Source organism: Anolis sagrei, chromosome 3 (genome assembly GCF_037176765.1).
Source record: "Anolis sagrei isolate rAnoSag1 chromosome 3, rAnoSag1.mat, whole genome shotgun sequence".
Classification (NCBI taxonomy): Eukaryota; Metazoa; Chordata; class Lepidosauria; order Squamata; family Dactyloidae; genus Anolis; species Anolis sagrei.
The window spans coordinates 155,450,233-155,465,001 of NC_090023.1; the positions used below are offsets into that span (position 1 = coordinate 155,450,233).

Consider the following 14,769-nt stretch of genomic DNA (forward strand, 5'->3'; position numbering starts at 1 on the left):
GAAAGGCCATGAGGGAGGGCGCCTGTCTGATGTCAGCAGGGAGGGAGTTCCACAGCCGGGGGGCCACCACCGAGAAGGCCCTCTCTCTCGTCCCCGCCAGACGTGCCTGTGAGGCAGGCGGGATCGAGAGAAGGGCCTCCCCAGATGATCTCAAGGTCCTCGTGGGCTCATAGGCCGAGATGCGGTCCGCAAGGTATTTTGGGCTGGAACCATTTAGGGCTTTGTAGGATAACACCAGCACCTTAAATTGGGCCCGGTAGCAAATCGGCAGCCAGTGGAGCTGGAACAACAAGGGCGTTGTATGCTCCCTGCGTCCTGCTCCTGTTAACAACATGGCTGCCGCGCGCTGGACTAGCTGAAGCTTCCGGGCCGTCTTTAAGGGCAGCCCCACGTAGAGAGTGTTGCAGTAGTCAAGGCGGGATGTGACCAGAGTGTGTACCACCGTGGCCAAGTCAGACTTCCCAAGGTACGGGCGCAGCTGGCGCACAAGCCGAAGCTGTGCAAATGCTCCCCTGGTCACCGCTGAAACCTGGGGATCCAGGCTCAACGATGAATCCAGGATCACACCCAAGCTGCGAACCTGCGCCTTCAAGGGGAGTGCGACCCCGTCCAGCACAGGCTGTAACCCTATACCCTGCTCGGCCTTGCGACTGACCAGGAGTACCTCTGTCTTGTCTGGATTTAATTTCAGTTTGTTCGCCCTCATCCAGACCATTTCTCGTTCTTTTCTTCTTTATCTTCTTCCTGCCCCCTCTCTTTGCAAAAATATTATCTCCTTTTAAAAAGAACTCTACCCCTTTTCACCATCTGCTTCTTTCAATCAGTTTCACTCAGCTAAGCCATAAACAGCTTCCATCAAGCACAAACTTACTCATCCAGAGCAAGGCCAAAATGGATTTTATGCAAGTAGAAGGATGTGTCTGTCTATGGAACGTAAAGAACTCTCTCTCTCTGCACCCACTCTTTTACCTCCCCCTCCAATGCATTGCCTGTATCTTTGGTACAAGATGAATCACACCTGGCACTTCTATAGATCTCTGCAACAAGCAAGAGAAGGATAATGTCATCGTATTGTATCTGTGCTCATTGGTGGAAATCACTCTGCTAGAGGAATAATCCTGTTTTAGGTATCGAAAAATATTCCAAAATAGTTAAAAATGTGTGTAGATGTAAAGAAACCCTGATAACAACAATTTAGAAATATTTATTATTTATTTATTTATTTCGGGTACTTCTACCCTGCCCTTCTCAACCCCTTAAGGGGGACTCAGGGTGGCTTCCAACCGGCATGCGTTGATGCCTACAATTCACACAATAAAATACATAGTAACAATAATTATAACAATTAAAACATTACATTAACACAATAAAAATACAATAAAAAGCCAGCCTGATGGCCATCGTTTTGCCAAGTCCGTAATTAATAAATTCATTCCGCTTATCATAGTCCGTTTCCAAAGCTTTAGTCGTCATTGTCCATTGTCAGTCTGCCAGATTACCAAAAGGCCTGGTCCCATATCAATGTTTTTAATTTCCTTCTGAAAGAGAGGAGGGATGATGATGATCTAATTTCCCCGGGGAGTGAATTCCACAGGCGGGGGGCCACCACCGAGAAGGCCCTGTCCGTCTTCCCCGCCAATCTCATTTGTGACAAGGGTGGGGCCGAGAGCAGGGCCCCTCCAGAAGATCTTAAATTCCTAGGCGGGATGTAGAAGGAGATACATTCGGACAGGTACACTGGGCTGGTGCTGTATAGGGTTTTATAGGTCAAGACCAGCACTTTGAATTGTGCTCGGAACTGAATCGGCTGCCAGTGGAGCTGACATAACAGAGGGGTGGTATGCTCTCTGTATGATGCTCCAGTGAGAAGTCTAGCTGCTGCCTGCTGGACTAGTTGAAGTTTCCAAACAGTCTTCAAAGGCAACCCCACGTAGAGCGCGTTGCAGTAATCTATTTGCGATGTTACAAGAGCATGGACCACTGTGGCCAGATCATAGCAACAAATAGCAACAAATCTTGCCATTCGGTACTTACTCAGCACTGACACTTGAAGCTCAGGTATCGGCGGTGGCTGGGAGGGCCTTTGCACAGTTAAAGCTTGTGTGCCAGCTGCGACCATATCTCTAGAAGCAATATTTGGCCACGGTGGTCCACACCTTAGTTACATCAAGATTGTGTTACTGTAATGCACTGTACATGGTGCTGCCTTTGAAGATGGCTCAGAAACTGCAATTGGTACAAAGATCAACAGCCAGATTACTAACTGGAGCTGGCTATAGGGAGCACACAATGTCCCTATTAAAACAGCTCCACTGGCTACTGATAAGTTTCTGGTGTCAATTCAAAATGGTTTGGGCCCTGCCTATCTTTGTGATTGCATTCTCTCCTATGTACCTGCACAAGTGTTAAGTTCTGCTGGGGAGGCTCTCCTTGTGGACCTGCCACCGTCAAAAGCGTGGTTGGTGGGGATGAAGGAGAGGGCCTTCTCTGTGATGTCCCCCGACTTTGGAACACCCTCCCCAGGGAGATTAGGCAAGCCCCCACACTTTGCTCCTTCCATAGGGATTTGAAAACTTAGATGTTTAAACAAGCCTTTGAGAATGTCTAGCCTCAGTGGTCCACAATTCATGACATGGAACTGCACTTTCATCCCATGCTCTTGTTCCTTAGCTACAATTAGCACGATCCCATTCCCTTGTCTTGTTTATGGTTTGGCCATGTTTTACCACAGTTGTCCCCATAGGTTAATGGGTGTTGTTCTCAGTTTTAAATTGTTGTTTTATGTGCTATTGGATTTACTTTTTTGAATTGTACTGTGTGTTTAATTTATGTGATATTTTTAAGCACCTTATGTCATATGTAAGCCTCCGGGGAGATTGAGGCGAGTCACTTCAGGGAGATTTGGGGAGTCACTTCAGGGAGATTGAAGCAAGGTACAAAAATAAAGGTATTATTATTATTATTATTATTATTATTATTCAGTGCAAAATTATTATGTGGTTGTTTTGCAGAGAAACCAGCCTTTTGCATGCATAAAATAATATTTGTATGCAGAAATATAATTTTCCATGTTGAAAGAGCTGTTGTAAAGCGGTCACGTAGAAATTCTATGCAGAATAAGTCCCAAATTATAAACGGTCTTTGAAAACCATTTTATTTGAGAAGAAAATGAATAAAAAATGGATGCATACCTACCTACTTACAACTTACCAGTATAAGCCGACCTGAATATAAGCTGGGGCACCAAATTTTACCACAAAAACGGACAAAACTTATTGACTCAAGTATAAGTATAGGGTGGGAAATGCAGCAGCTACTGGTAGATTTCAAAATAAAAATAGATACCAATAAAATTACATTAATTGAGGCATGGTTACTGAAGAGACTTTACCTTACTTTATAGCTTCCACTTACATATATAGGCACAAACTAATGAGATGTGAGGTAATTTGAGGTCACTATATGGGTTTTACTGCTGTAAAACATGGCCAAACCCTTTTTTTAGACATTGGAAAGAGTCACAGAGCACTTCCAGGCAGCATCAAAATGTGGGACAAATAAGTGTGGCAAAAATTGCAGGACCTGACAGCAAACACAAACACAGTACTGGTAAATGGTCCCCTGCCATCCTGACACCTTCCTTTGTAGCGGATATTAGAAATCTGCAAGATGGATTTAGGACATCGACAGCAGTTTACTTTTTAAAAATTTGATACAGCGAGATGTGCTGGACATCATATGCATTGAAGTGGATATCTAAATTTACACACAAGCAGATTTCTTATTATCTCTCCTCACCCTAGTGTAAGTTCAAGCTCTGTTTAATTTCATAAAGATCAGAACAAATAAATGGTTGCAGAGAGTTCTCATTATAATTGCTTTCCATTTTTACTTCCATTTAGCCCCCTATGTATCCATGGCTCCATTTGTTTACAGCCCAGATCAGCAGTTTTGGGATTTTTAAATGTGCACACGCACTGGAGCAGTCCATATCAGGGTATGCAAAGTGATGTGTTCCTTGACTACAGGGATTTATAGTCATGTGAATATGCACATTTTTGGGCCAAAATCGAGTTTTATGTGCACCTTTTTAACACGTGTTTTTCAGCTGTTAATTTGACTAAGCACGCATTTTCATGAAATGTCATTTAGCTACCCCCTCCTTTTATCTTGATTTCTTCTGCATTTTAGGGCATGTGTAGAAGGACCCACCGTTTCCTTTCTTACAAAAGGAATTTTATACCTACCATATTTGTACCAGCAGTTAAATTTAGGCCTGTTGTAACACTTTCTCACACAAAAGTTGTCAAATGGACACTCAACATCACCTTCAAGCTCAAGTTGTGTTGTTATTGCAAGCACACAAAACAGCTTCTCTGAAGAGCAGGTGACAGTTGCTAAGCAAATGCTGACAGGTAAAGTAATCTGCTACCAGACAAATAATAGAATATTTTTCTTGGTTTACAAAAAGTTATGAGAGGCAAGGGAAACTAAATAATAGTGATTTGGTGGTGATTTGGGTATTAAACAATTGCACTGAAACAATGGACAAAAAGTCCACTGTTTTAGTACAAAGCTTAAGAGGTCTCTTGGGGGGCTTGAAGGGTACACAACAGGGTTGTGTTGGTCTTCAGTTCCTTCAACCTCTATTTTAGAGGTATATGGTGAGTAATGCTTTCATTTTTAGCTTTCTGTTGGTCTTCTCTCACTCTCTATGAGAAAAACCAAAGTGGATCTCTTATCAAATTGGATCTCTGAGGCTTTCTCATTTTCTAGAAAGCCTGCTATGTAGTCAGTTCTATTCTTTGGAAATGTAGTAAGCAGACAACAAGAGAACATAGCACAGAGAAATGCGATTGCTTAGCCTTTGCAGAGAGCAATACTTGCCTGTCTGGCTGTCTAACATGGCAGAGAAAGATAACAAAGGAACCCCAGTCTTGTCTAGGGTCAAAGGACCTATGGCCATATCTAGACATGTGAAGAATGAACTCTCTCTGTTTTCCTTCAATCTCCTCTCCCTCCCCACTGCAGAAAGATAGTATCACCCAGTCCTCTTCCTTCAAGCCAGAAACATCAACACAAATCTACTGTGACCTCTGCTACAGGTAGGTAACATCAGAATGAGGTCATAATGGAAATATCATATGAACAGAGTAAGAGCATGTAAGAAGCAGTGAGTTTATTGACCAGCATCCTAGCTCTTGACAACATGCATGGAAGAGTAGTATGGGCTCAACCTAAACAACCAAGCCTCCAGGCTTTAGACAAGAAGACTGGCAGATATTACCATGGCACCAATGCTAGATTTAGGACAAATGGGGCCTGTGCTAGTTAAGTTATGAGGCCTCTTACTTGGACCCTGAAGGAGGTAGGTGCAGTAGGCCTATACTATGGGCTTTATGGCACACTCCCATAGACTATCAACACTATCATTATGTCTCCAAAACAGAACACCTTCAAATTTACAATTGCACCAATAAGCAAAGTCCATAGTAAAATATTGTTTTGGGTAGGAAGATAGGCCCCCCTGGTGAATGGGGCCCCGTGCTGAAGCACATCTAAGCACAATGGTAAATCCAGCACTGCATGGCACTGTTGGTATAGTAGGGTTTCAATGCCTAATATGTGTTCCAAGGACAGATTAAGGAGAACACAAGTTTGATAACCCTTTTGCACTATACAGTCATAACACTATGATACCACTCTAATGGGCACAACAATATTCTATGGTGGTCTTTGTAGGCACTGATATTATTGGACGAGAATTTGAAAACATCTTTCTAAATGGCAAATACCAAGATTCCACAGGGAGCTGTTAAAATAGAATCAGTTGAAGCTAATTGACAATTCTTTAAAAAAATATTACAATCTCCTGCATTATTAAAGTTTCCTACTTATATTTGATTGTTGTTAAATACACACATACACACATGAAACTTACAAGTGCTTATATTGATATGGACCCTTTCTATTGAATTAAAATGAATTAAACTTGACTATGACAATGATTATGATGTTGACTATGGTGAATTTAGTTCCTTTCCCCACTGAGGTGCACTTACCACTTCATCACATAGAGAATGAATCCACTTTAAATATGGTTTTTGCCTCCTGCAGAATTCTGGGGTTTGTAGTTTAGCAAGGCTGTTAAAGGCTCCTCCCTAAACTACAAACCCCAGAATTCTGCAGGAGGGAGAAACCGGATTTAAAGTAGCTTCATTCTCTAGTATGATGAGGTCCTTAGTGTTTTGTTACAATATATCAGTTCTAACCATGATTTCAGTTTAAAAATAATTCCAGATCACAGTAAAAGGCTGGCAGAGCCATGTTTGTCCGTGGGGCACACTTCACCTATCCCTCTTGTACCATAAACAGCATTTTTTTCAAAACAGAGTATACGTTTTTGCAGACTGTAAACAGGATTGCAAAATATCTATTTAGAATCTCATCTAAACCAGCCAAGTAGACTTCAACATCTTTGTAGCTGAGACTCTTTACTCCAAAGGTAAACTACGGTATCCATTTATTATATATCTTTAATTCTTCATATGTATTTCACCTACTCTAGATCAGGCAGCACAACCTACATGAAGTTGCCCATCCTAATCTACCCAATAAAATATTGATACATTTGAGGGCAAACAAGACTTTCTTTTTGCTGGTGTCTTTACAGAAAGACCCAATTGAGTTGTGGGTGATAACAGTAAAAATCAAAACTCTTATTTTAAAGTGAATATTAATTAAATATTTCTTCAGAGAATTCCTTAACATCTGAAAAGGACTAAGGTAGAGGTCATCTTCTGCTATATTACAGTAGTACTTAACTATCTTCAGTCAGAGCTTGAAGAATTCCACTTAGCGATTCAATTATCTGATCTTCTTTCGCGTCTCCTCCACCAAATTTGAGATGTTCCAGGTGCAGATTTAGTGACTCTGTTCAGAAAGCAAATATATAAAAAAGGAAATGAAGACAATAATTTCTTACAAAGTCAGACCTGTGCAAAAGAAATGGAATGTGACTGGGTTTTTGGGAAATAACAAAGAATATCCTCTTAGTCTGATCACTTGCAGATCTTCATAAACTCATTCCTCACCCCTAGAACAATTTTGACAGTTCAAAAATGCATGGAAAATATTAGTATTTACTGGTGTTCAATATGGGTGGTTGTGGAAAAGGTCAACCTTCCTACCAAACAAATCCAGATTCTCTGCAAGCACAGTCAATTTACACAAATTGGGTTGTTGTAGGTTTTTTCAGGCTATATGGCCATGTTCTAGAGGCAGTCTCTCTTGACGTTTTGCCTGCATCTATGGCAAGCATCCTCAGAGGTTGTGAGGTCACAACCTCTGAGGATGCTTGCCATAGATCCAGGCAAAACATCAGGAGAGAATGCCTCTAGAACATGGCCATATAGCCTGAAAAAACCTACAACAACCCAGTGATTCCAGCCATGAAAGCCTTCAACAATATATTTACATAAATTGTTACCCTTCTGAAACTCCATTCAAACACTAACCTGGATCCTCTCTCCCATTTCTTTTTTAAGGAAAAAGAAAAGCATTTGTCTGCTTGATTCAAATCATATTATTTTTAAAATGGCAAGAGGCTGAATGAGCAGGGCCTAAATTAGTCATTAAATTTACATACTTTTACTTAAAAGGGAGAACATCCAGGTGTTTTATTTCTCTAGTGACTTGATCAATGAACTAACACCATATGCACAGCAACATTCAAAGCCCTTCCAAGATGTAGACCAGATGGAAGATTATGTTATGGAACAAAAACAAAGATATAGGATAAAATAATCTGGGGAAGGTTAACTGAATATAGATTTGACAACAGGTGACTTTCAAATGTATAGATATAAAATCAAAGATTCTTCCATTCCAGAAGTTTAATTTATGTCTTTCAAATATTAATGATGGAATTTTCAGCAGCAAAATGCTATTTATATAGGAGTATTTTTTCATTCAGACAGATGTATAGATTCCACTTCAAATCCCATGTTAAAGTGACATGTCCAGGGGCGGCTCAACCCATTACGCAAAGTAAGCATTTGCAGTATAGTTTGCCCAGGGGCACTCTTGAGGCGCTCTTGGGGGAAAATAGACATTGACATATGTGAGTTGTAGTTACTGGGATGTATAGTTCACCAAAAATCAAAGAGCATTCTCAACTCCACCAATGATGGAATTGAACCAAATATGGCACATAGAACTCCCATGACGAACAGAAAATATATATCAGTGATTGGTTGGGGGGCGCGCGCAAAAATACTGTTTGCTTACCATTGAAAATTACCTAAGGCCGCCTCTGGACATGTCTATAACTATTTGTACTCTAGGGATGGTTCTACTATTAGAAGGTGGGGAAGGTTCTCCAGGCAACTGATACTGGACAAAGTCACAGCCATATGTTTGCTAAATGTCCTGCATTGTGCCAAGGGATTTAATTTCAGAAGAGATGGGTGCAAAACAGGGTATTACTCCTCAAATAAGAATTCACCTTCAACTGAAAGTTTCATTCTGTCTTCAGATTTATAGCATTGCAGAAATGCTGTTCACATGCAGAGCTCTTATATTTTTTGTGTTCACGTTCCCTTGGTCACTTTGCCTTTTTTCCTATGTTGGATGACTAAAGTACATTTCAAATCAGAAGTTTGACATCAAAAATGCTAAAAAATTGGGAACGGAAGGAAAAAATAATTTGAGGTACTACATTCTTATTTGGGGAGCTTCTCACAATTATACCCATCTGTGCCCCTAAAGATAGGGATCTGTTTCATGTGTGGTCTCACCACCAGTGCTGAAGTAAGAGAGAAGGAATCAACTTTTGTCTCAAGCAATAAAATGGATTGGGCCCTTTTACACCCTCCAAATTGTTCATATCTTCTTGAGTGGAGGTAGCAATGACATTTTGCCACCAAACATCTATGGCTTTCTTTTCCTCAGATGATAAGTATCTTGGTCTCGTATCATTATTGTAGAGATTCTCTACCTGAAGAACCTAGTGTTTCATGGTGAGATCTCCAAATATTATCAAGGTAAGTTATTGTGGGAACCATCCCTATTAAAAAATGAAATAAAGACATGAATACATATAAAGATTGCATAATGCATGGCGAATCCATCAGTCTTTGTGATGAGGTCACCTGACACAAATAAAAACAATTTTTCCTATATGATCTTATCCTAATCTTGACCCAAATCAAGCTTTACGTCATATCAAAGTTGCATTAAATGGAAACAGTTTCCTCTTGTCTTTCCTCATCTTTTGGATTCTGAACACACTTTCTATCAGCTTTGGAATCCAAATTTTACAATTTGGTAATAGCAATACTCCTTAGCCATACATTTTGGGGCTTGTGGTGAACATTGTGGGCTGTCCTTCCTGGCCACCAAGAGAAAAAAAAAACCTTTTCTGTCCCTGATTGTCCAATCGCTCTCCCTCTCAACTGCAAAGGAAAAAAAATATTTTTAGATAAAAAATTAAATGAAGGAACTTTTGATGGTCTTTGACTGTGTGAAGCCATTTTTCTGTTAATAGAATGTTTCCTTTCAAAATCAGAACATTTTACAGAACTTCCCATTTGTACATGCCTTTGCTTCATTACAATATATATATATATAAAAATAAATGGACATGTAAAAAAGGTTTGGATAGTAAGAAGAGGGGCTATGAAAGGCAAGGATGCCCCAAATAACACAAGATAGGGTTACCATGGGAGTACCTGTCTTAGGAGACACTTGTGATAACATCCTTACAGAGACAACTGGATGTGTCCCCACAACCAGGCACAGAATCATTTCTTCATCCATTGAGATTCTCCAGACTTCTCGTAAAACATTTCAACCTCTCTTTTAGGAACCACAGATTATTTATTTATTTATTTATTTGGGGGGGAGGGGGTACATTTGCTCAGTGGTATATTAACTTTGTACTTTGGCCATTGCAGAGGATGGAAGATAATACCATGTTTAAAATAGAAGTAGAATATACATATTTGTAATAAATATTTGTAGCCTTTATTTCGATCAATAAACCTTTGGCTGAAGTCAAGTGGGAATAAATAAGTCATTACAACTTTTGAATCATAAATAACCTCGAGTTCTGACTTATGGTTTAGCGATGATAGATATCTCCAGTCTCTAGAAGTTGAGTAACTGTCTTTGTATAATGAGAGTAGTTAAAGTTCTAGATTAAGTCCCCTAAGTGCTTGTTATTACTCATCCACCATTACAAGTTATTCATGAAGCACTTGTGGCTTTTGGTTGCTGCAAAACGAATTGAGCCACCTGCTCTGTCACCCTTCTGTTAATGTCACACAGTAGGTCACTAAGGTACCATTTTAAGTTTCTTTCAGGCCATTTGGTAAGTAAAGGGGATATTATCCTCAGTCTGTCTTCTTTGAGGATTGTACAGATAAAAAGCACATGTGTTATAGTTTCGACTATACCCTCCTTACAGGGGCATACTTTTGAGTTTGTGTCCAATCCCTTTGAATCGTCCCTCTAGCATGGCTGATTTGATTACATTGAATGTGGCCCTGCTAAAAGCATGGGGAACTTTTGGGATATTTAAATTTTCCAGACAATCAGCACCTCCCGAAGAACTGAATGCTAAGCCTAGACTCAGTGGGGAGCACATGGAACGCACCAATGTCACTGAGGCCTGTTTATCTATAACACTAATTCATTTAGCTATTATCCTGATTGTCTCTTTGTACTCAAGACTCCTCGGATATTTGTAATAAATAGGCTTTATGGAGGTAACATTTATTCTGAATGACAATAACAAAACAGAAACAAGAGCACAAAATAAAACATACGTTAATTCAACTCAAATGTGAATAATCTCCACCTTAATACTACAAGTGCAGTATAGTAAACCTAGGATAAAATTCTCAGAGTAGTGACTACGTTTATTTTTGTCAAGATGCTTGTGAGGCTGGTAAAGATGGAGTGTATACAGCATGGCTGGATCATTTACATGCAGCGAGTGATAGAGCATGATGCTTTCCTTTAGCCGCATGGGAGATGCTCTGCTTGGTGGTCTGTTTGTGCTATGCTTAAAATGCACACAGAGGCACTTAATCTCTGCCCCTGAACTGTCTGCACAGGGCTTCTGGAAACATGGCTGGCATGAAATGATGCAAGTTGACAGGTCTGCACTCAAATGGAATTTCAGGCTACCCCACAGTCCATAAAATACTGCGTAAAATGCAATGCATATGGTTGCTTTTCAAATTGATTGAAATTCAGCCTGTTACTCTGCAATCAAGTTCAAGTGACCGGCTGCATTTTGTACTGGTGGGAAATTACAGATGAGTTTACTGTGACTAGCATTCCAAGTATTCCTATATTTAGGGTTCTATATTGATTCGCTTGAAAGTGTGTGTGGGTATGTGCCTGCCTGTTTCTCTGATTCATATGCAGCCCAATTCTCTGTATGTTGGTTTGGAAGTAAATCCTACCCAGTGATCTCAGGAAGAATTATTCCTCCAAAAGTATATATTAGATTGCATCTCTGTATAGATGTTCTGCAAAAGAATTAAAAAAAACAAAGCATCCAGGTAAGTTCTGAATCCTAGCAATGTTTTTCAGTTGCAAGAATACAATTAGTTTCTAGGTTTTCAAAATATCAATAAAGGACAGTCAACATCCATGACATGCAGAGTTGACAACCAGGAAAGCTGTTGTTGTTGTTGTTGTTGTTGTTGTTGTTGTTGTTGTGTGCTTTCAAGTAATTTACAACCCATGCAACTGTAAGCCTATCCTAGGGGTTTCTTGGCAAGATTTTTTTCAGAAGATATTTGCTATTGATTTTGTCTTTGAGGGTGGTGACTTGCTCAAAGTCAGTTAATGGGGTTGGCATTAGCCTATAAATCCCTAAACGGTTCTGGCCCTGCTTTACCTGTCCGAACGTATCTCTCCTTATGAACCTTCTAGGAATTTAAGATCTTCTGGGGAGGCCCTGCTCTCGGCCCTGCCGTCTTCACAGGCTCAATTGGTGGGGATGAGGGATAGGGCCTTCTCAGCGGTGACCCCTCACTTGTGGAATGCCTTCCCCAGAGACATTAGATCAGCCCCCACCCTCTTAACATTTCACAAAAAAAGTTAAAACCTGGCTATATGAGGCAGGCCTTTCCAAACGCAGTGTAGCTATTAAACTCTGATCTCGGAGCGGTTGGACAACATGACTGGATAATGACTGGTAATGAAATGTGGAGGACATGGTTTTATTGTGTTACTGATGTTAATTGTAATGAATTTTTACCTGTGTTAAATGTTTTTAATGTTTAAATTATTTTTGTACTGTTGTGGGCATTGAATTGTGCCGTTTTGTAAACCGCCATGAGTCGTCCTCGGGCTGAGAATGGCGGTATAGAAGCATAGTAAATAAATAAATAAATAATGGTTTTCATGTATTGTCCACAATCACAAATTACATGTCTTACACATTGACTGCATGCGCTCCATGCAGTCATGCCAGCCACATGACCTTGGAGGTGTCTACGGACAACGCTGGCTCTTCAGCTTAGAAATGGAGATGAGCACCACACCCCAGAGTCAGACATGACTGGACTTAATGTCAGGGGACTACCTTTACCTTTACACATTATTTATCTATTTATTTACCAGATTTGTACTCAGCCCTTCTCACTCTGAAGGGGACTCAGAGCAGCCTTACAAAAGGCAATAATTTGATGCCATACATATACATAGCAATAAAATAAACATATACATTAAAATCCAAACAATTTAAAACATCAACATTAAAACATCAATTAAAAACACACAATCTAAATCATAATCCAGGGTCATTCCATTCGTCGTTGTTTCCTTTCATAATCACTTATTGCACTGCTCAAGTTACTAACCAAAGGCTTAGTCCCATAGCTACATTTTTAGGTTCTGTATCATAGATGCAGAATAGACCATATGGGCCATCCAGTTCAATCACTGCCATGTAACAATAAACAATCAAAGCACTGGGTTGTTGTAGGTTTTTTCGGACTATATGGCTATGGTCTAGAGGCATTCTCTCCTGACGTTTCGCCTGCATCTATGGCAAGCATGCTCAGAGGTAGTGAGATTACAGAGATATTTAGCACAATTACAACCATGTTTAGGTATTATTTTCAAAGTTAAGGCAAATGGTATGGAGGTGCGCAGTCCTTATATCCTGGGATGGCTTAAACACTGATTTTATCAGATCTGTAATGCTAAGATGCTCAATGTTAAAATGTCATGCAATAGTTAAGACCACCCATTTTGGTGTATATGTGTGTGTCATGACTAGATTCAGAGAGCTGATGTTTCTGACACATGCTGCATGCAGAATCTAGAGCATATGCATTCTATAACATACAGTATATTATATTACTCGCCATAAAGTCTATCACACTTGACAGTCTCCTAAACATTAAGGTTTCTGCTAATCATTCTGTGCTTGAAAGCAATATTTACTATAATGTAAAAAACAACAACACATTTTAAATCAGTGGATGAATCAACAGCTTTAGTTGATTAATTGATGTGACTACAATTCATGATACACATATTGGGAACGGTTTTGATTGTTATGTGCTGCTGTAAATGGACAAGAGAAAATAATACAACTGGCTTTCATTTTCTGACAGCAAATAATACATTCTGTTTGCTTAAAAATAACCCCACAGGTATCTTATATTTCATTCCATTTCCTCTGCCTATGTAGCTGATTTGGCGAAACCGGTTTTTATAAGTGTAAAAGATTGATGATGAATTATCTAACAGTTTGTTCTGCGCTTGTCTTTTTATACAGAACTTCTGTGTTTATATATATACATAAATGGGTGTTTTTCAAAGTGCAAACATATGAACTTAAAAACACAAATAACACGATTTTTTTTAGTTTCTACAGTAGGAGGAAAAAAGGATCTTGCATACATAAAAAACTAATTCATTTGTCTATATTTAGCATGAGTTCTACTTACCCATGGATGCTGTCTCTTTCCAGACTGGAGATAATAAGGAACACACGGTTTGTGTGAAGCTTTCTCTCCTACGGCTCCCAAGCTGTGAGTAAGGAGAATATTTTATAACTCTCCAGTAGACAGGCAGCCCACAGCTTCTCTCATTCCCTCATCCTTTTTTCTCGGTGACCCTGCGCTCCAAATGCCTCTAATGCTGCCTAATTACTTAATCTTCAACACTGCTTGTGTTTCCTGTTTACATGCCATTAAAAGAAAAGGGAAGGCAATAGAAATTATCACACAAAAAAGAAAGAAGGCATAGCTTCATTGCCATTTGGATGGGGCTTGGTTATGTTGTCATCTAGAAGGTTGTGAAAGATCTCATACTTTCTCAGCATCCACAGATATATTCAGCTCTGTCTGGCTCAAGTTGACCTTGGCTTCTTCGACTTAATACATGGCTTAACACAGGGGAGCTATTTGGACTGGAGCAGATGTGAGCAAGGTTTTCTTGACCTTTAAGAACAATGTAAGCTGTGGAATGTCTATGTGGATGATTCAACAGCATTTGACCTATTGGGTGGTAATCTGGGGCAGTTTAAACAGAAGTGAAAAGAGTTCCTAAAAAAACTAAATGGCCAATAGGGTGGATGAGAATAATCTATCTCCCATTGGATTTTGTTGCACTGGAATTCCTCAAAGCTGTAACCAGTATTGCTGGTGGTGAAGAAGGCTGGGTGTTACAATCCAGTACAACTGGAGAGCTGCATTATTTCCAATCTCGATCTAACATTTGAACTCAGTGAACCAA

At 39.8% G+C, this 14,769-nt stretch overlaps 1 protein-coding gene across 1 annotated transcript in view; it reads right to left on the reverse strand.

The window, feature by feature from the left end:
- Nucleotides 1-14,409, reverse strand: part of LOC132771255 (rap1 GTPase-GDP dissociation stimulator 1-like) — a 69,783-nt gene extending 55,374 nt beyond the window's left edge. Inside the window, exons 1-2 of the mRNA XM_060769013.2 lie at nt 13,980-14,409; nt 6,826-6,933 (exon numbers count right to left, since the gene is read on the reverse strand). Coding sequence (XP_060624996.2) covers nt 6,826-6,933; nt 13,980-13,983 — 112 coding nt within the window. The 5' untranslated portion in view covers nt 13,984-14,409. The remainder of the gene's footprint in view (nt 1-6,825; nt 6,934-13,979) is intronic.
- Between the last annotated feature and the right edge of the window lie 360 nt (nt 14,410-14,769).